General features: G+C 37.9%; 1 protein-coding gene across 1 annotated transcript; it reads right to left on the bottom strand.

Moving 5' to 3' along the window:
- Nucleotides 1–1,319: 1,319 nt before the first annotated feature.
- LOC136707269 (Fc receptor-like protein 5) lies at nt 1,320–22,024 on the bottom strand. The gene is made up of 11 exons (XM_066681248.1): nt 21,982–22,024; nt 21,425–21,715; nt 20,468–20,761; nt 19,363–19,650; nt 12,463–12,744; nt 8,491–8,784; nt 7,295–7,570; nt 4,467–4,733; nt 2,736–2,984; nt 2,543–2,644; nt 1,320–1,454 (listed from the first exon to the last, which is right to left on the bottom strand). The coding sequence occupies exons 1-11, from the start codon at nt 22,022–22,024 to the stop codon at nt 1,405–1,407; spliced, it is 2,436 nt and encodes an 811-aa protein (XP_066537345.1). The 3' UTR covers nt 1,320–1,404.
- Nucleotides 22,025–22,826: the final 802 nt, after the last annotated feature.

Below are 22,826 nucleotides of genomic sequence, written 5' to 3'. Positions count from 1 at the left end.
AGAGTAAAACTTTGACTATTGTGTGTTATGCACCCAACAGGTAAAGACAGAGGCTGAGCTGTCAACTGACCACCATCTGGTGATGAGTTGGATCAGATGGCAGGGAAAACTGCAGGACACACCTGGGAGGCCCAAACGTGTAGTCAGGGTTTTCTGGAAAATGCTGGTAGAGGACTCTGTGCATTTTGAGGAACTCCTTAACCCAAAAGGCATACCTCCTGTTCAGAAGGCAGTGCCAAATGTGTTTAGGGTTTCAGATTACAATTCCCCACTGAGGTAGCTGGAAAGCACCACAGAGGCAAGATCCCTGGAGTGAATGAGAATAGCCAGGAACTACTGAAGGCCCTTGATAACAGGGATGTCTTGGCTGACATGCCACCAAAAAGTAAAGGACTAAAAAATGTAAAAAAATAAAATAAAATAAATAGAACATAATGTCAAAACATAAAATGTCACATAAAAACATAAAAAAACAATAATAAAATGTAAGAGTAAACATTTAACAAAGTATATTTAAGAATAAAATTGTCACGCCCTCGTCTCGTCACCTCTGTTTTCCCCGGTCATATGCTCTTTTAGCACATGGCTATGTTTTGTTTATGTTCTTGTCTCCGCCCTTGTCCCGCCTTTGTTCCGCCTTCTCGTCTGTGTCATGTGTTAACCCGTCCTCCTCGTTATCTGTCCAGGTGCGTCTAGTCTATGTTGTGTATTTAAGTCCCCTTCCATCACTTCCTGCGGTCGTTCATTTCACATTGTATTGTTGCCCAGTCATGTCATGTTTCTACTATGTTCTGAGTCCTGTCGTGTTGTCTCTTTCCCTCTCCTATTCCAGTCGTTTTGTTTTCTAAGTCATGTTGTTTTGTTTCTTTCCTACTCCGAGTCAAGTCTTTGTTATTCCCAGTTAAGTCGTTTCGTTGTGGTTTCTTTGTTTTGATTAAAGTATTTGTGTTTTAGCAAGTGCGTCCGCCTTTGTCAGTCCGCCCCGTGATCCGTGACAAAAATGAAATAAACAATTTTAGTAACTGCTTAATTATAACTACATTTCATTATATTGAGCATATGCTTTTGCTATCTCCCTTTTTCTTATCTCATGTGCTGCACATAAATTGTTAAAATAAATTTAAACATTGAATAGGCAAATTATAATAATGATAAAAAATATATTTCAAAATAATCTAATTATATAAAAAGCTTTCATACTTCATATTAATAAAGCAAGAAAAACACCTTTCTCAAAGAAAACCTGAGTTAATCATCATATCAAAAATAATAACTTATTTCTAATAACTCACTTCACTCACTGACACTAGATGACAAAACCTGCTATTCCAGGACATAAATGTGGCGTACAAAAAAAAAATAAAAACTTTCAACATTTTCAGATATGTTCTGGGTTTTCTCCGATTACTCTGTTCTGTTGTTTTCAACTTCTTCATCTTCATCTGCAGGTTTAACTGTGACATACACAAAAAGGCCACATTGGATTAGTTTAATGTGTTACTACACGGCCAAACCTAAGCTATATATATAATACCAAAGCAAGCTCTGCACAGTTTTGATATTATAAAATCTAATACATACACTGAACAACAGACCACATCTATTTAAAAAAAAACTTCTGTATGGGCATTTCTCATATTTTTCATTGCTTTTTGTCATGCTCTGGTCCTGTCATGTGTCTGTTTTCCCACCATGTGCAAGAGCACATGGTTCTGTTTATTATGGTTCATGTCTCTGCCCTAGTCCCGCCTTAGTTCCACCTCCTCGTCAGTGTCTTCATCTGTGTCTCATTTGTAATCCTGCCCCCTCGTTATCTGTCTCAGGTGTCCTTGTGTGTATTTAAGATCCTTTGTCTTAGTCTTTCTTTGTTGGACGTCCACTCATCTTTCACGTGTCTGTTTGTTCCTAGTCTGTTCCTTGCTTTTCAATTTGCTTCCCTTTGTATGTCAGACTGGTCTGTCTGTTCCTTCCTTGTGCTTCATGTACTTGTTTGGTTTGTCTTTTAGCATTTCCCGGGCTCTGGTCTGTCAGTATTTCCCTCTGTCACTAGTCTAGGTCTAGGTTTGTAGTCTAGGCTTCTCTGTTTAGCTCTCCATGTCTAGGTTTGTCTGTTTTGCTCTCTGTCTGTTTAGCTTCCCCTGTTTAGGTTTAGCTGTTTCTCTGTGTCCAAGTCACTCTGTCATGGTCTTTATTTATACAAGTTTCCTGTGAAGTTATCCAAGTCTGTCTGTTTTGTCTTTTGTATAAATAGTTACTGTGTTATAGCATCCACCTCCGTCAGTCCGCCCGGTCCTGATACTTTTATAATTAAATGTAGTTATTGAGACTGAAAGTATGTTCCTTTTATAAAGCTGTATTGGTCTCTGTTGTAGGCCAGTCTTCTAAATATGTCATTTTTATGAATAGTACTGTGTATTTAGGAGGTTAATCCGTGAAAACAGAAGGATATTACACAAAATTGTAAGTGAAGTGATGATAAGTGAACATTTCAGTTAAAATGCCAAAAGAAATCAGTCTGCCCATGATTACAGGAAGCTCATACCTCGAGCTCTGTAGCATTTGACTCCCAGCACGATGGACACCAGTATATATGGGATCACTGCCATTACACTACTGAGCACTCCCAGCACTGAGAATGAAGCTCCTGAATCAGATGCACAGGAAAAACACCAGTGAATATAGATGACTGTAAAAGTGAAATTTTATTAAAGTGTTTCATATTGAAAGCTACAAACCTCTGACTGAGACCCAGCTCTTTGGTGACTCTCCTTTCTGTGAGTTGTTACAGTGGTAGAGACCTTCATCTGACTGTGAGACAGTGTGGATGGTCATCTCTGCTGTAGTCTGGGTCTGGAGGAGTGATCCATCTTTATAGAAATCAGCTGTGAGGACTGAGGGCTTTGGGTCACGATATAAACAGCGTAGAGTCAGAGAGTCTCCCTCAGTCACAGGATGAACATGACTCTCCAGAATTACAGCACCATCTGTAGGAACATTTAAAGAGTGATTTGGAGCAGATATTTGGGGTAAATTGTGTTGAAAGGAATGTGAATGAAATGATAGTTTTAAGACGTTTTTCCCTTTTACAACAGAGACCTTGATCACTGGAATAAAGCACAGAATATGTTCTTTTGGGATAGGATGAAAATTCATCCATTCATTCCTTCATTCACTCATTTATTCATCCATCCATTTACCTCTGTAACCACTTCATCTTGTTAAACATTGTGATTTATCCAGAGCCTGCCCACAATCACTGGGCACAGGACATGAAAACACCATGGCAGGCACCACACACTCACAACTAGGACAACTTCACACAGCCAGTCCACCCACAGTAGTGTAGAATCTCATAGACACCTAAGATTATTATTATTTTAAGTTATGTATCTCCTAACCTAGTGTTTGGATACAATTATATATAATTACAATAAATATAAACACACAAATACAGTACAAGTCCATTTTCTTTTCTAAAAAGTAGTAGATGCATTGAGCGTGTGTGAAGAACAAAGTTTGTTTCCAGATAATCTCTCGATTGTATGGATTTGTTAAATCAAAAGCAAACTTCATTTAAAATAATGATCCTACATATCTCTCTGATTTCATTTCTTCATACTGTCCCTCTTGTTGATCTTCTAACTCTTGACTTACTGTGTGTTCTTTTAGACTTTCTACTATGGGTGGTAGATCTTTCAGCATTGCTGTCCCCAAACTTTGGAAATCTCTTCCTCCAGTTCGAAACCATCTCAATTGAAATCTCTGCTCATTTTTTTTTATTTTTTGTGTCCTTAATTCCCTTTTGCACATCATGTATTGGGAGGCACAGTGGTGCAGCAGGTAGTGTCGCAGTCACACAGCTCCAGGGATGAGGTTGTGGGTTCAAGTCCCGCTCCGGGTGACTGTCTGTGAGGTTGGTGTGTTCTCCTCATGTCAGCATGGGTTTCCTCCCACGGTCCAAAAACACATGTTGGTATGTCGATTGGCGACCGTGTGTGTGTGTGTATTCCTGCTTTGCGCCCAATATTTCCGGGTGGGATGATATATGCATGGGTAGGCTGATATATGCATGCATGGATTTAACTGTATAAGCACTTACACATAATGGATGAATGAAAAACATCATGTATGTTTGGACTTTGGGAGGAAACAGAAGCACCTGGAGGAAACCTATGCTGACAGGGGTAGAACACACCAAACATTTCAGACAGTGACCCAAAGGCAGGGTTTGATCTCACAACCCCAGGACCCTGGAGCTGTGTGGCTACATCAACATGTTGCACCACTGTGCCGCACAAAATAAAAACTCTCCTATTCATGATATACTTTTAATAAAAAAATAAATAATAATTATTATATGCACTGTTTGAGTACTATATTTAACTGGTCATGTGCTATTACTACATCTTTAAAATATCTGACTAGATATTGCACTCTTATTAGTAGCAAGAATAAATTAGACTCACTGTGCACTGTGATGTTGAGAGGTTCACTGCCTGCTCCAGATTCAGACTCACACCAGTATACTCCAGTGTGGGATGTGGAGAGGGAGCTGATGTTGCAGGTAGATCCTGTAACTGATGAACAATCTGACACCTTCTCACTGTGTGTGTATCGTCTCACTCTCCATCCAGTAGAGTCCCTCTCTCCCTCACACCTCAGTGAGAGAGAGTCAGTACTAAAGTGTTGAGTTCTGTTGGGACTGACCACCAGAGAAATGCCTTGAGATGTTGCTGAAAAAGTCAAGATACAACAAGCTGATAAACATACTCTTGATAAATGCTGTACAAATGAACTAAGACCATATCAGATACATGCACAATATCAGTGACACAGCACATTATTAAATACATTTCAAATTATAACAGAGTCAATGATCTTGTAAGTGGATCTATATCACTTGCTGCTGTTAGGGAGACATCGCCATGTTTATGAGACAAAAATTGGCAAAAAAAGTAGATGCTGTATAAAATCACAATGCATGGATTTGCGTATCTCATAGTATCTCATTCACAGTAGAACACATATGCTGAAAGACATTTTAATATTTCATGAAAAATATCCATTCATTTAGAATTTGATGGTAGCAACACATCTCAGAAAAGTTGGGACGGGGCACAAAATACTAAATGATGGTAAATACTGGATGCTGGTGATCTTTGTGCCCTCAGGCAGTGCATTAAAAACAGATCTGATTGTGTCCTGGAAATCATGGCATGGGCTTAGGAACGCTTCCAGAAATCTGTCTGTAATCACAGTTCACTGTGCAATCCACAAATGCGAGTTAAATCTGTATCATGCAAAAAAGCAGTGATACAATAAGAAAATGATCCCGTAACACTGCTGGCTTCTCTGGGCCTATAAACATGTTTAAAATGGTCTGAGGCAAATTTGAAAACAGTCCTGTGGTCAGAAACCAAAATTTGAAATTCATTTTGGAAACAATGGAGTCTGTGACTTGATAACTAACTGGATGGTTCCTCTCTTATCAGCACACATTTTAAAAGCCTGCATCTCTGATGGTTTTGGATTGAACTGTTGCCTATCGCATGGGCAGCTTACACATCTGGAAAGGCACTATCAGTGCTGAACAGTGTAGAGAGGTTTTAGAACAATGCACCCATCCAGACAACGTCTCTTTCAGAGAAGGCCTTGTATATTTCAGCAAGACAATGATAAACCACATGCTGCATCCATCACAACAACATGGCTTCACAAAAGAAGAGTCCCAGTGGGTCCAGAGCCTAACCCAGAATCACTGGGTGCAAAGTGGCAGCACACCCTGGAGGGGGCACCAGTCCTTTGCTGGGCAACACACACTCACACATTCATGCATACACTCACACCTATGGACAAGTTTGAGTAGTCAATCCACCTACCAACGTGTGTTTTTGGTCTCTGCGAGGAAACCGGAGACAACATTTAGAAAAAGAAGTAGAAACACCTTTATTGATGCCCATAGGGAAGTTACTTCTCTGCATTTGACACGGGTGGCACGGTGGCGCAGCAGGTAGTGTTGCAGTCACACAGCTCCAGGGACCTGGAGGTTGTGGGTTCGATTCCCGCTCTGGGTGACTGTCTGTGAGAAGTTGGTGTGTTCTCCCTGTGTCCGCGTGGGTTTCCTCCGGGTGCTCCGGTTTCCTCCCACATTCCAAAAACATGTTGGTAGGTGGTTTGGTGACTCAAAAAAAAAAAAGTGTCAGTGAGTGTGTGAATGTGTATGTAGGCCCTGGACCCACCGCGACCCTGAACTGGATAAGCGGTTACAGATAATGAATGAATGAATGCATGTATTTGACACATCTGTGGTAGTGAACACACAAACACACACTAGGGGCAGTGAACACACACACAGTCAGAGCAAGGAGCTGCCAATCACCTTGACTCCCAGGGAGCAGTCTCTGCCATCTCAGATTTATACAGATTGTTGAGGTTAAAAGAAGAGGGGATACTACACAGTGGCTGACATGACCCTGTACCCAATTCTTTATTTTACTGCTGCCATCAAATTCTAAATGAGTTAATACATTTCATGAAATGGTCAAATCTCTCACTTGTGTTCTGTTTTCCATTGTGAATAAAATATGCGTCTATGAGATTTACAAATCATTGCATTCTGTTATATTTACATTTATGTATATTTTACACAATGTCCACAACTTTTTTAAAACTTGAAAAACAAAAAAATAAAGACTGGGAATGAACGTGTGACAGGAAAAAGCTTGAGAAATATTTTACTAGTAGGCGATAAAATGGAAATGGTAAAGGCTTCAAAATATATGTCAATATATTATAAATATTAGAAGGGCTGTTGTGTGTTTGTGTTCAGACAGCAGCTCCTCTGTTTCTGTGGTCTGCTTCACATACGTTGCTTTTTTCTTCACTGTCTTCACAAGTCCAGAATTTAAAGCCTCAGTACATTATTTGCACATAAAGTGAAATCATTTCTCTTAAACAGAGACCCATTTCAAAGTCTCAGTGAAACCTGGCAACTGAACCAAAACAAATGTATTTATATTCCAGTATTTTTGAGTCACCAATCCACCTACCAACGTGTGTTTTTGGACTGTGGGAGGAAACCGGAGCACCCGGAGGAAACCCACGCAGACACAGGGAGAACGCACCAAATTCCTCACAGTCAGTCACCCGGAGTGGGACTCAAACCCACAACCTCCAGGTCCCTGGAGCTGTGTGACTGCGACACTACCTGCTGCACCACCGTGCCCCATCATGTAACAATATGGTACTACTATACAGTCCGTGTCACTGTCTTATCAGACAGTGTTTGACTCACCAGTAACGTTTACCCAGAGTGCATCACTGTAGTGGGTGAAGTAGAGTGGGTTTCCTCTCCCAGCTCTGCACCAGTACTGTCCTCCATCAGAGTCACTGACTGAGCTGATGGTGTAGGAGTGTGTTTCAGTGCTGATCTCATTCTCAGGGTTGTGTGTGTGTTTGGACCAGTAAAACGTCCATCTAGCAGACTGACCCAGCTCACAGAACAGAACCACTGGCTGTCCTCTCACTGCAGGTCCTTTACGGCTTGATGTGAGTTCAGGTTTAGATTTTTCTGTTGATGAAAATATAACACACAAAAAATGAGCATCCAACCTATAACTTTTTCAAATGACCATAAAGGAGGTCATATTCAATTCACTTATGACCTCAGTGAAATATGCACAACGTAAACATCTGTACAGCTGTGATACTGAAGTGTACAGTGAAGAGATGATCACATCTGATAATGAAGGAACAAATTAACAAATAAACAAAATGTCTGTTTGAGTGTTTATTAATGAATTAATCTTATGTTAACAATTTAAGGTTAAATTAATCATTAAATGATAAACTGGTTGATTGTTTGAAAGATTAATGCAGTTTTTAATAGCAGTTCATCATAATTTAAAATGTACCTTAGGATTTCTTCCCTCTAACAAATGCAGTGTTTATCATTAATCAGTCTGCACTTTATATTCACTATATAAGTGTTACTGTGATATTCATTAAAATAACAAGGTATTTATTCATTCATTCATTCATTATCTGTAACCCTTATCCAGTTCAGGGTCACGGTGGGTCCAGAGCCTACCTGGAATCACTGTGCGCAAGGCGGGAATACACCCTGGAGGGGGCGCCAGTCCTTCACAGGGCAACACAGACAAACACACATTCACTCACACCTACGGACACTTTTGAGTCGCCAATCCACCTACCAACGTGTGTTTTTGGACTGTGGGAGGAAACCGGAGCACCCACAGGAAACCCACGCGGACACGGGGAGAACACACCAACTCCTCACAGCAAGACATTTATGTTATTTATAAATTATTGTGGTGAAGATATATTGCTGGAGCCTGTGCTGAGACAAACACTGAAGGTGTCAGTGTAAAGAGAAAGTTATTCACTTTATTATTAAATATTTATAGATAGAATATATAGAATGTACTGCTGTGGTAAAGAGGAAAATACATAAAGTGTTAAAGCACTCACCCTTCACACTGAGAGTAACAGGTTCACTGTAACGTGATGATAGTGATCTGCCAGTTTTCTGTCCTCTACATCTGTACTGATCTCTATTAGAGACATAATCTTCTCTGATGGTGAAACTGTCTGTGTTTACAGTGTAATACTCAGACTGAGACACTGCAGTCCATCCACTTCTTTTTATCTTCTCCCACTGATATGTCCATCCACTATAACCCTTAATCTCACACTTCAGAGAGACTGACTCTCCCCTGAACACATCTCCCTCTGGTTCCACAGTCAGTGCAGGAGTGGGTAGAGCTACAGGAAGAAGAGAACGGAGGATTTAGAGACAGTTCCATTAAGAAAAAAACACTGCATCAGTGAAGTCTATACAAGCCTGTCTCTATGTTACAGGTGTGAACATTTACGCTTTCCACAGCTTCAAATATTTAAAAGCCTGACCACATTGCTCCTTTTAAATCAAAGTCTAACAAACCGTATCCAGTCAAGGCACCTGTCATCCCACACATCCCACAGCCAATCCAGTTACAGCAAAGAGTCTAGGGATTTCATCAGCTACAGCATAAATATGATGAAACAATTCAGAGAATCCAGAGAATGTACAGTATATTGTTTCAGTAATGATGGCTGTGATCGTTGGGCACCAGGTAGCAATGCATTAGAAACTGTCACAGTTCTGTTGTGGAAATTAGTGCAGGGTGTCACTCCATAGCTGGGCATCACACACTCACCCATTCACTCACACATTCACACCAGTGGACACGGTGCACAACAAATCCATCTACCAACATGTGTTGTTTGGACTGTGGGAGGAAACAGTGGATATGGGAAAAGGAAATGTAAGGAATGTTAAAGTGTACAAAATACTCAAGGAAAATGTGATATGGATTAGAGAAGTGTAAGAATGCTAAAATGTATAGAAGTATTAGTTGTGCTGAGTAGAGAAGTGTAAGGAATTTGGATTTTACAGAATACTGCAGTGTAGAGGTTATTGAAGCATTCATTTCATTCATTCATTCATTATCTGTAACCGTTTATGCAGCTCAGGGTCACGGTGGGTCCAGAGCCTTCCTGGAATCATTGGGCGTGTGTGTGTGTGTGTGTTTGTGCACATAGTAGATTTCATAGGAACAATAACATTTTTTATCACTAAAAGAAATTATATTATAAAGTCTCATGGTAGACAAATATTATTTAGAGACTTAATGCGTTCCCTCAATTTAGTAATTCATTCAATTTAGTAATTTGTTCCCTCAATTTAGACAGACATGACACAGGCTATGCTAGGACACTTGTTTGATCTCTCCTGTCCATTCCTTATTTACACATTACAACCACTTTTTATAACTAAAACATTAATGGTTCAGGTCGAGGAGGGCGTGAATCTGATTGGGCAACATTGGGGGGACTCCATTTCGTTTTTAACTGAGCGAGTTTGGCGCGACACATTCAGGTGGAGTTGTTATAGCAGGGTCCTGTTGTGCGGCACATAGTCGCGGCCAAAATCACATCTCATTCTCAAGCAAATTATTCAGTAAAATCCAATTGACCTGTTACTGTTTTTATTTATCAATTACCACATAAAAATGTAAATAAAACCTAACGGGGCTTTTGTGGCCAGAATTAAGCCTCAACTGAGAAAAATGAGATCAGACAAAACCTCATATTGTCCATAAGAGGACACCCTAAGATTTAATTTGACACCTCATCAGTGTAAAGGGGCATTGTGTGATAATATGACACTTCGGGGATTTGTGACACCGATTTTTTAAAAAAGGACAAAGTTACACACCTAGTGAGTCCATTATTGCTGGTCAGAACCTAATATTGCCCACTTTATCATGTCCTTTATCATGTCCATAACACAATCCATGCAATGTATGTTTGTAATTAATATTCACATAAATTACACTACTCCAGTGGAAAAAGGACAGCTCCAGCTTTCATATGTCACCTTCATCTTGTATCTGTTTATTAAAAGTATTGTACCTTTATTTCGTAGGCTACGCTTCGCTGCAGAAAATACAGAATGAAGAAAAATAGTTATAAACATTCACCTATGAAATAGGCCCTAGTTAATCAAATAATTACAGATAAGCAGCTTTACAGTGGAAGTGTAATCCTCTACACAGCGTGCTTATTTTTTATGGTTTTATTCATTTTTAAACATTCATTCTTGAAAAAAATGATAAAAACAGGTCACCTGGATTTTATTGAATAATTTGCTTGAGAATGAGATGTGATTCTGGCCGCAGATATGTGCCGCACAACAGGAGCCCACTGTCCCACCTCCAGCTGAATGCTCAGTTAAAAACGAGTCTCGTCGGATTCAAAATTCTGCCTTTATTCGCTCTCTCCTCGACCTGAACTAAGAAGGTTTTATTCTGTTAAATCATGGTTGCAGAGTAAATAAGGAATGGACAGGAGAAATCAAACATGTGTCCTAACACAGTCTGTGTTATGTCTGTCTAAACCGAGGGAACGGATTACTAAATTGAAGAAATGAATTATTAAATTGAGGAAACGGATTTATAAATAATCTCTTTAAATAATATTTTTCCACCATGAGACTTTAAGGGCTCTTTATGATATCTATGTGTCTTGTCATGAAATCATTCTTAGCGCATTACCACCCCAAGAAGCAAAAGAGTAAAAAGATAGATTAAGAAGAGTTTTAAAATAATACTTTAATAAATAAAAACTCCCAAGTGCTGAACTGTAAACATACTGCACTTAACCCATTAGAAGGATTAGAACAGTGGGAAAGCTGGAAGGTTCCGCAGGTTCATTCATTCACTGTCTGTAACTGCTTATCCAGGTCAGGGACGCGGTGGGAGTGGGTCTAGAGTGGGTCTAGAGTGCAGAGTGGAAAAAGTTCCGCCCTTCAGAAGAGAAGAGAAGAGAAGAGAAGAGAAGAGAAGCAGCCTGATGGCGTCAGATCCAATTATAAATTCGCGAGCGGAGAAATAATTTAGTGTGAGGAAAACCACGTCAGGAAACGAACAGTTCTCTCGCAAACGGAATGAAAATACAGTCTGAGTGAAGAAAAACACACCGGATTCTCCCTGCGCGTGAGGGAATATTTCTGCGCTTGTGTCCTGCAGGGGGTCGCTATACCAGACAAAATACACCCCAAAATACAGAGTGAACAGGAGACTATTACATATTTAATATATATATTTAATACACACAAGCCCTTGAATTAAACCTATTATACTCTTGTGTACGTTCTCACACTCATGCGGTCTCCTGTGTTCATTTACCGTAATAACTCGAGTATACGCGCCTGAGAGCGTGCAGCTGCTGTGTTAAACCGGAATAGAAATGAAGGTTTATTGAGCTCTATTTCCCATAATTTATTATTGTTATCGAGCTAAAGTTAATCACGAAACAAATCGATATCCTTTTATTGTCCACTACTATTCACAACAATTAATTTGATCAGTAAAACACTGAGAATGTTTTCTTTGTAAATTCATCAGTTACAATTTAAAAAGATTTAACAAATTAATTTTCTTTATTTTTATTGCATTGTTAGAAAGTGTCGCAACGTTTTATTCATATCAATATACTTTATTTGTTTACATACATTATTTTAACATAGTTATTCCAGCTATGAAAGCTATTAGGAACATTGCTTATTCTACAACTTTAATTAATGTTGTGCTTTTTGTTCATTTAATAGTTCATCATTATTTATTGCGTACAATAGTTGTTCATCCTGAAACCGCAGTGTTTACCTTTGATCAGTCAGCCCTAAATGTAAAGTATTATGGGATATTCATAGAAATAGCAAATAATTTGTGCTGTTTCTTAATTATTTTGTTACTGAAACAAAGACTAAACATATCACTCTAAAGAAAATCACTTACATTCTTCAGATTTTCAATGGAAACATTAATAGACTGATTTCATAGAATGCACTGCTGCTGTAAACATGAAAATGCATTAAAAAAGAACTGTTAAAGCACTCACCCTTCACAGTGAGAGTAAAGGTTTCACTGTCCTGTGACCATAGTGATCTGTCAGAATTCCACCCTCTGCATCGGTACTGATCTCTGTCTGTGACAGATCTTATAGTGAGAGTGTCTGTGTAAGGCCAAGACTGATACAGATTACTCCACGAACTCAGTTTATTTTTCTTCTGCCAATAATATGTCCATTCAAGAAGATCCTTAATCTCACACTTCAGAGTGACTGAGTCTCCACTGAACACATCTCCCTCTGGTTCTACAGTCAGTGAAGGAGTGGGTGGAGCTACAGGAAGAGGATAACAGAGGATTTAGAGACAGCTCCATTAATGAATAACACAAATGAAAAATCTACATTGCTCACCACTCTGTGTAAGACTGTGCAGAAAAATAATGCAACAATTCCAGAATAACATTTCTCATTGTAACATGGCACAAAACCTGGAGAATTAAACACTTCCCTAAACTTTGATGTGCGAAAAGTGAAAGACAAGTGATATTTTGAAAAAAAAATTGTTCATATTGTAAAAATACTTGTTCCAAAGGATACTTGACAAAGTTATTTTATAATCCTAACTGCAGGAAGTGTCCTCTTAGTCACTGACAAAAATCAGGTCAAGACGAAATACATTTTTAAGTGTTTAATTTTTAAAAGCAGTAATGATGTAAAACAAACAAAGCTTCATTAATGATTAATAAACCTTTAATAGATTGCACTGATCCATTACACCTTACACGGTAAAGAACTGGCATAAATTTACAGCAAGAAGACTGCAGTGATATACTGAATATTATAATATACAGTATATATAAAACACTGAGTGATGTAAAAGTTTCTCATTTTGTGAGAAATTAGTCAGGTTTTTTTTAAATAAGCAAAAAAAAAAAGTTGGTTGGTAATACATTAATTATGTCATGGTTGTGCAGGGAGGACAATGGAGGTGGACATACATGCATAGAGTCATTATTTTGAAACAAAAGCAAACACAAGAAACAGAGAAAACAAACTAGACTAAAGATGAACAGAAATAAAGAGGAACAAACTAGGATAGGAACCGAAACAAGCCGTGAACTGGTGTAGACATCAGTAACACACTGATAGAAACAAACATTTACACACAACACCAGACAAAGGAGCACTGAGACCAAGGGATATATGTGTATGTACAGTGCCCCTCAATATTATTGGTGCCCCTGGTTAAAAAGTGTTCTTTGGCTTCTAATAAATTCTTTAAAAATATATATATATATAGGACAACAATGTAAAACAAAGAGAAAATCTAAGCTTTAATTCAAGTGCCTTTATTAGGTGGGAAAAAATCACACATTAAGAAATAAATTATTTTGAATGAAATCATGTGTGTCACAATTATTGGAACCTCATTTTGCCAACAAGACAGCACTTAATCTCATCTCAGCTCATCTTCTTCTCCACTTGTCCATTTCAGGGTCACGGTAGCACTTAATCTTCTCCTATAACTCTTCTCAAGATTGGAGAATACAGAAAGAGGGATCTTCAATCATTCCTCTTTGCACAACCTCTCTAAATCTTCCAGAGTCTTGGGTCTTCTCTTATGCACTCTCCTCTTCAGCTCACCTCACAGGTTTTCTATTGGGTTGAGGTCTGGTGACTGAGATGGCCAAGAGAGGAGTTTGATTTTGCACCTTGTGAACCATTTTTGAGAAGATTTGACCACATGTTTAGGGTCATTATCTTGCTGAAAGACCCAATGACGACCCATCTTCAGCATTTGGGCAGTGTCCACCAGATTCTGATTCTAAATGTCCTGATATTTCAAAGAGTTTACCTCTTTGAAACCTTGTAACCATGTCCTTACAAGGTTCCCAGGTCCTTTGGAGGAGAAACAGGCCCACAGCATCACCGATCCTCCCCCATCCTTAATGGGCATGAGGTGTTTTTCTGCTTGGTGTTACGCCAGACCCACTTAGAGTGTTTGTTACTAAAAAGCTCTATCTTGGTCTCATCTGACCAAAGCACATGATCCCAGTTAAAATCCCAGTACCGCTTGGCCAACTCCACCAGTTTACGCTTATGAGTATAGCTCAGAAAATGCTTTCTCCATGCATGCCTCCCTAACAGCTTGTTGGCATGTAGATAGCACCTGATGGTTGTTTGGGAGACCTTGTATCCCCAAGATGCTACCATTTGATTCAACTCTCTTACAGTGAGCTTTGGAGAACTTTTTATTTCTCGTACCATAATTCTCACTGTGTGTGGTGGCAAGATACACTTGCGTCCTTTTCCAGGCTTGTTTGTCACAGTTCCAGATGTTTTGAACTTTTTGATGATTGCTCTGACTGTAGAGAAGGGTATCTTATGTGTCCCAGAGACTGGGAAAAAATGGCCATTGTTGAAAACCACTGCTGAGCAAAAAGAACATTAAGGCTCGTCTCAATTTTGCCAGAAAACATCTTGATGATCCCAAGACTTTTGGAACAATACTCTGTGGACTGACGAGACCAAAGTTGAACTTTTTAGAAGGGGTGTGCCCCATTACATCTGGTGTAAAAGTAACACCGCATTTAAGAAAAAGAACACCATACCTACAGTAAAATATGGTGGTGGTAGTGTGATAGGGCTGTTTTGCTGCTTAAAGACCTCAAAGACTTGCTGTGATAAATGGAAACATGAATTCCGCTGTCTACCAAAAAAAATCCTTTAGGAGAATGTCTGGCCATTTGTTTGTGACTTCAAGGTGAAATAAACTTGGGATCTGCAGCAGGACAAAGATCCAAAACACACCAGCTAGTCCATCTATGAATGGCTGAAGAAAAAAGTGAAGACTTTGGAGTGGCCAAGTCAAAGTCCTGACCTCAATCAAGATGCTGCGGCATGAACTTAAAAAGGTGATTCATGCTCGAAAACCCTCCAATGTGGCCGAATTACAACAATTCTGCAAAGATGAGTGGGCCAGAATTCCTCCACAGCTGTGCTTTGCAGTAACTGCAAAAGTTACCGCAAAATATTAATTGCAGTTGTTGCTGCTAAGGGTGGCCCAAACTGTTATTAGGTTAAGGGGCAAATTAGGTTTTTCACACAGAGCCATGTAGGTTTGGATTTTTTATCTTCCTTAATAATAAAAGCCTTCATTTAAAAACTGCATTTTGTCTTTACTTAATTGGTTACAGATAATGAATTAATTAATTTTGTGTTTAATTGTGTTGTCTTTGACTAATATTTAAATTTGTTTAATGATCTGAAACATTTAAGAGACACAGGTGTAGACATTGATGGTGGAGACAAGGGACCAAAACAAACAGAGAGTGCTGACAGAGCAAATGCTAGCACAGGCTTCCAGTATCCATAGTTTCAGGTGCTGCACATCTCGTATCTTTCTTGTGCATATATATATATATATATATATATATATATATATATATATATATATATACACCCTAATTCTACTGTGTCTTCCGTCATCGATGACATAGTCACCAGGAACTAAGCTTCTAAACTGAAACTGTAGTTCCAACTACACAACTTAACGACAGTGTTGCGAACGTTTTGTGGAACTATGGTGAAACACCTGTGACGATGGTTCGGACTATGCAAGTTACCAACGTAGTTGATAGTCGATAGTTCTATCGACTGTTTTGAGAAACACTTGCATCGCAACTGCATCGTTCCAATTAACATATGTATGTTGCTGACATAGTTAGCAACTATGCTTTTGGGAAACCCCTGTCTGAGATTATCTAAATTTAGCTGCAAAAATAAACTTGCTGCCTGTGTTTTATTGCTTGCCGTTTCAGCTGTAGTCAGCTATATCTTTTATTTTCAGTTTGAACTGTGACAGATCGGAAGGTTGGGAAAGGTGCTCATGGATGCTCTTTAAATAAGGAAGTGGTATGTCTGGCCTCAGCAATTAAAGGTCTGTCTCTAAATGAGCATGTCTAGCCTGAAAATTAGAATCTCTAGTAAATAATCAACTTAAATCATTCAAAAGTGTTAAGTCAATCATAATGTTAGTCCAACAAGGCTAAATCATGGGGCCTGTTCTGTTCACTTTAAAGAACAATACTTTGAACAGTACAAGCCTCTATTATCATCATAGAGATGTACAGTACACTCAGTTTCAAAATAATAGTCGTGTACTGTTCTACAGGTAGCGTCTTTTCTGTTGTGAAATCCATTCAGCACTGCTTTGCTGATAGGACTCAATAACTTTGATTGATTGCTGCACTCAATAACTACATATTATTTCTTAATGTAGATTAAACTATTATTCATGTTATTTAAGAGAGCCTTGAATATTGATTATGATAATCTTGTCATAACATAATCTCGTCTGCCAACAGTGGTGTGAATAGAATTAATAGCCACAGTGTACAGACATATAGTGGATTTTTTTTTTTTTACAAATATTGGAATAATTTACAAATATGTAAATTAAAAATTCATAAATTAATGTAAATTATCTTGAGTAAATTAAAGAAATAACTGACCTTTATTGGAATAAAACAGTTTTCCCTCTTCATTTGAGATGAATGTTTATTGTGGCAAATTTCCTTGCAGTCATGATCTTATATACACACACCTCAGCTAAGTCTCTTAGGCCCTTGGACTCAATTCTGTTCATAATTCTGCCTTATGTTTTTTTTTTTTTTTACAAGTGATAAACCCTGTAAAAAATGTTTGCTGAGGTTGGGTGAAACTCTTCAACGTGTGAAAGACTTCTGCCTTGAAGTTTGTTGAATGAATGTTAATTTATTAAAATATTTGTACACTGAAAAAGAAACTTTTAATTTCCTTTTTTTCTCTACAGTGTTGTGTGAAATTGTATAATCCACATATAGGATATAAACTTTTAGAATGAGTACAAGTTGTTCAAATTACTTATTTGGAGGTAGATATATTTGGCATTAAAAAAATAAAGTAAATTCAAAATGTAATTTATTTCAGTGTAGTCTCAATGTTTGTTGGCAAAAACTGTCCATTTACAGCATCTGTCATTGACTAATGGTCATTACAGGGCACTGCCCAATTAACTGCCTTCAATTTTAATGTTAGTTTAAAAATACTAACATTGACAAAGCCAAGAAGTTTATGTTTGATGTCATGAGGTAGAGGCGTCTCATATGTTGGTGTAAACACAGTGCAGTATGTTATTTCCCTGTGTAGGTGTGGTGACATGCTGATAAAACCTCAGCAAAGTGTCTGTCAGGTTTAAAATCCCCTGCCAACACATAAAACGCCTCTGTATTCTTGTTCTGAGCTGATGTTGTCATGTATCTCCTTCAATTAAAACCTTGCTTAAATATGTGAGTTTACAAGCCATTTCTTTATAAATCACAATTTCTGTGTGACACATTCACATGCAGTACAACTGGCGCAAGGCTGTGCACACCTGTGCAGGCTGTGTAAAACCTGGAACATGAAAAAATAATACAATAAAATTGATGTTTTTTTTTTTTTTTAATCACACCTTACATGGCCCTTTAACTAAAAATCTAAATGTTTTAAATGTATAATATTTACATTTTGGATCATATAATTTCTTAATGCATCATAATTAGACATTTACCAATAATTGTTTTTCTTTAATTGATCTTTCATTTAGTTCACTGCATCATTTAAAATTGTTCGTTAGACTTCTTTACAATTTATTCTTAATTTTGATTGATTTCAATTGAATAGCGTATGATTGTCTCTGTTCTTTTCAGAAAAATTTAATATTGAGGTTCCATAGGAACACTGCTCCAGAGGTCCTTGACCTATTAGTACTCTGTTCTTCTCTCTGACCTTTTTATATTTCATATACTGGTGATAATAAAAACACAAAACCAGAAAGGCTCTTTTTGTTGGTCTTCACAACCGTGTTTCCACATTTAGAGAAACTACAGTTGTTTCTGGTACTGTCTGAACCTTGGCTTGAGGTGTGAGGTCATTCAACAGACCTCCCACACTCTTCTGTATCATCATCTTCTTCTTCTGAATCTGTCTCACAAAATGTTGACAACTGAGCCGACACATTTTACACACAAAGGCTTTTGGAAAACTAAAAGTATATTATTGTTTCATAAAAATACTTTAAGTTTTCTAAATGTATTTTGCTGCTGTAAAGAACAGATTGAATTTTCTGAATATTTAGTATAATTAATGAGCATTTGACAGGTAGAATACACTACATCTATGAAATGGAACAAAAATGCTTAGTTTTACTACAAGTAACATCACTCAGATCACACCTGGCATTGCTTCAGTTTAGCAAACAGTAACCTTAAGATTTTCCCCTGTGTTTTCATGATGATAGCAACAATTTTTAATGGTTTGGTAAATGCATGGAAATGCATCCACTTCAATGCCCCAATTGAAGTTCTTTTTCTGTATTTCAATAAAACAATACTTTCCACTAAGAATATTTATTTCTTTTGCTTTTCTGTAAAGATTTTAAAGACTTTCTGTTGTGATTCTTCAGGTCATTCTTCACTTCCTTATATGGCGGTCTTTTTTAAATTCATGGGTGTGATTTATGGTAATGATATACTAATGCATGTCCTCCGAAATTGTGAACCATTTTTATTCACATACACATGTTCTAATGAAAAATCTGGGGGTTACATAGTGTTCATGAGGTTCATCAAGTACTTTCACTTACATATAGTTCTTCCAGCTGGTGAAGCTATAAGCCAACACTGAATTGGCTGATTCTTTCATGATATACAGCATAAAAAGTGCAGTGTCCATTTAATAATAGTTTATTGTTGTAAATAATTTACATTTTTATTGTTGAATTGTTTCCCAGTAGTCAGTGTGAAATTAATTAATCGAATTCTCATAGAAACAGAGAGCCATGTGTGCTGTTTATAAATTGTTTTGGTTAAGATATATTACTGTAAAGAGAATCACTAAATGAAAAAAAGGAAGTGTTAAAGCACTCACCCTTCACAGTAACAGGTTCACTGTAAAGTGATTGTAGTGATCTGTCTGCTCTCTGTCCTCTGCACCGGTACTGATCTCCGTCTTTGGTATAATATTCTGTGATGATGCGTGTGTCTCTGTATACAGCGTAATACCCAGACTGATACACTCTCCATTCACCATCTTTAACCTTCTTCTCCCACTGATATCTCCATCCATTATAACCCTTAATCTCACACTTCAGAGTGACTGACTGTCCCCTGAACACATCTCCCTTCGGTTCTGCAGTCAGTGAAGGAGTGGGAAGAGCTACAGGAGGAAGATAACAGTATTTAGAGATCCATTAATAAAAAACACAAATAAAAGCTCTGTATAGGTGTTGACAATGAAGATAATGAACACTGAAGAGATGATCACAGTCTCTCCTAAAACCACATTTATCTCAGTAGAGTTAATAAACACCACAGTTTCTGGGCTTCATTTGGAAAAATAATAGCCTCTGCATGAACGCACATTAATTTATTTTTATATTATTTTATTTTATTTCACTACTGAAACAATGTTAAACAGAATAAATGAACAGATACAGCGTATGAGGTCCAATACACTGGAGTTTTACACTCCTACAGTCTCTACACATCACTGGAGTCAGAGACTCACTGTAAACACTGTAGTGCATTATTTCACTGGAAGCAGTGTCTCCAATAACTATTTATTTACAGTATTCCACACTTTTTAAAACAGACACCACTCTGTAGTGGAAATCACTGCATGGGCTCAAGAACTTCCCCAAACCCTGATCTGTGAACAGTTGTGATCAGGGATGTTCTGAAAACAATAATTAGTTAATTCAACAAAATGTCTGGCCAAATGGGACTCCATAATTATGAAAGTGCTTTTATTATTCAAACTGCAGGAAGTCTCCTCTTAAATCGCTAACAGAAATCAGGACAGAGTCAGGACATAAAACATAAACTTATCCTCTCCTAGTTATACATTCATTTTCTGAATGAAATCCTTATTAATGCTTAATAAGTGCTTAACAGAAGCATTAATAGATCAAATTCATAGGATGTGCTGCTGCTGTAAACCTGTAAATACATTTAAAAAGTGGTAATGTACTCACACTTCACACTGAGAGTAACAGGTTCACTGTAATGTGATGATAGTGATCTGTCAGTTTTCTGTCCTCTACATCGGTACTGATCTCCATTACTGACATAATCTTCTCTGATGGTGAGAGTGTCTGTGTTTACAGTGTAATACTCAGACTGAGACACTGCAGTCCATCCACTGCCTTTACTCTTCTCCCACTGATATGTCCATCCACTATAACCCTTAATCTCACACTTCAGAGAGACTGACTCTCCCCTGAACACATCTCCCTCTGGTTCCACAGTCAGTGCAGGAGTGGGTAGAGCTACAGGGAGAAGAGAACAAGGGTGAAGAGTTGTGTAATTCAAATTCCAGGAAGCAGGCACGTGCACAGACATTTTTGTGGGCAGGTGCTCAAGCCAAAAAAAGGGCACCCATTGCTAAAATTATTCACAAAATTTGACTTATATATTAATTTTCTTATTTTTGTTTTGCATAGATATTTAACTATGGATGCTCTTTGTATGAAAAGGCAAGCATTTCCAGCATGTGTGATGCCTGTCACGACTGGGCAGGACAGACAAGGTAGGTGGATGTACACAAGGAATTTTATTTACAAAACAGTAGCAAAAAAACACAGGTAATACAGACAGACTGAATAAAGACAGGACTAAACTGAACAGAATAAAACAAGGACAGAAAGTAAACCGCCATGAATCAGGGTAGATACATGTGAACAAATCTACACACACAAGAACCGACCAGGGAACACAGCAAACAAAAGGGTATATATACAAAGCACTGACAAGGAACACCTGGGACTGATAACGAGAGGGCAGGACTAAGGAGACACTGACGAGAGGGTGGAGCTAAGGCGGGACTAAAGACAAGGACAACAAACAAAGCACGTAATGCAAATGTGAAATAATGCAGAATGGAAAGCTACTAATATGAAAATGTCTAAAAAAACAAATGTTAATTCACTCACAATTTACAGTCAGCTGGAGAACGTCACTGTAATTTGATGAATCTGGTCTTCCCTGTCTCTCTCCTCTACACTTGTATTTACCAACAGCCAAAGAATCTTCTCTGATGGTGATAGTGCCTGTGTTTACAGTGTAATACTCAGACTGAGACAGTACAGTCCATCCACCACTGTTCTGCTTCTCCCACTGATATGTCCATCCGTCATAAGCCTTAATCTCACACTTCAGGGCGACTGACTCTCCAGTGAACACAGCTCCCTCTGGTGTTCTTGTCAGTGTAGGAGTGGGTCGAGCTACAGAAATAAGAGGAACATTTGGAGACAGTTAATGAAAAGCACAAATTAAAAATCTACATGCACATTCAAATATCAATTAAATAACAATTAAAGAATAACATTTCTTATCGTAACATGGAAAGAACCTAGCAATTTCTTCATCTACTGCACATAATATCATTAAGGTTTCAGAGAATCCTGAGAAATCTCTGTGTGTGAGGGACAAGGCTGAACACTAATAAAGGCTGTGACCTTCTGCTGACACTGTGTTTAAAAACAAATACGGTTCTGTAGTGGAAATCGCTCAAGAACACATCCCAAAACCATTATCTATGAACAGTTCAAATCATAAGGGACCTTTTGAAATAATAATAATCAGTTAATGCACTAAAATATTTGGTTCAAATGGGGACTCTAATTATGAAAGTTCTTTTATAATTGATAAATGTAAGGTATTGTATAAATAGGAAGTTTACCCTTAATTCACTGACCACAATCAGGTCAAGACTGAATAAATACTAAAGGGTTTGATTTTTAGGAGCTGTAGTTGTGTAAAACTTTAACTAAATCTATCCTGGTAACAGAGCCTTAATGCTTAATAAATATTTAATAAATGTTACTAGTCCATTGCACAATGCACTGTATAGGACAGACATACATTTACAACAGTGAACCACAGTCTGCTGTAAAATTACATTTAGGGTGAAACAGTGTAGGTCATATTTTAAATAAGGTAAAAGAGTGGTGGAACAAAAAGGTGTTGGAATAGTTGTCAAGTTTAAAAACATACTAAAATTTAAGCCTGCAGCATTTGGTGACTTCTTTTTTCAGTATCTAAGTACTGTACTATATGCTGCACCGCAGAATTTAATACTTAGACAATCAAAATACTCGAGATTTTATAGAGAAATTTACTGTGTGGCTAACAATTATTGCAAATGACTTTGATCACAATGTTGTCTCAGAAGGCTTGAATGTCCCCATTTTGGTGTGTTCCAGAATGTGAATGGAACCACCACAATCACAGGCACACACTGGACATGGTCTTCAGCAAAGGGCTGAACATTTCATCTGTTACTGTGGTATTTATTTATTTATTTATTTAATATGGTAACCTCCAGCTGTTTAA

This window comes from Hoplias malabaricus, chromosome 9 (assembly GCF_029633855.1).
Source record: "Hoplias malabaricus isolate fHopMal1 chromosome 9, fHopMal1.hap1, whole genome shotgun sequence".
NCBI classification, from domain to species: domain Eukaryota; kingdom Metazoa; phylum Chordata; class Actinopteri; order Characiformes; family Erythrinidae; genus Hoplias; species Hoplias malabaricus.
This window is presented reverse-complemented; position numbering and strand designations above follow the sequence as displayed.

Coding starts and splice junctions, on each gene's coding strand:
- LOC136707269 (XM_066681248.1), bottom strand. CDS start 22,024: ATGGTTTTGGGATGTGTTCTTGAGCGATTTCCACTACAGAACC. Junction 20,762..21,424: donor TCTCCAGCTGACTGTAAATT/GTGAGTGAATTA, acceptor TTCTCCCTGTAG/CTCTACCCACTCCTGCACTG. Junction 12,745..19,362: donor TGAACCTGTTACTGTGAAGG/GTGAGTGCTTTA, acceptor CTCTTCCTGTAG/CTCCACCCACTCCTTCACTG.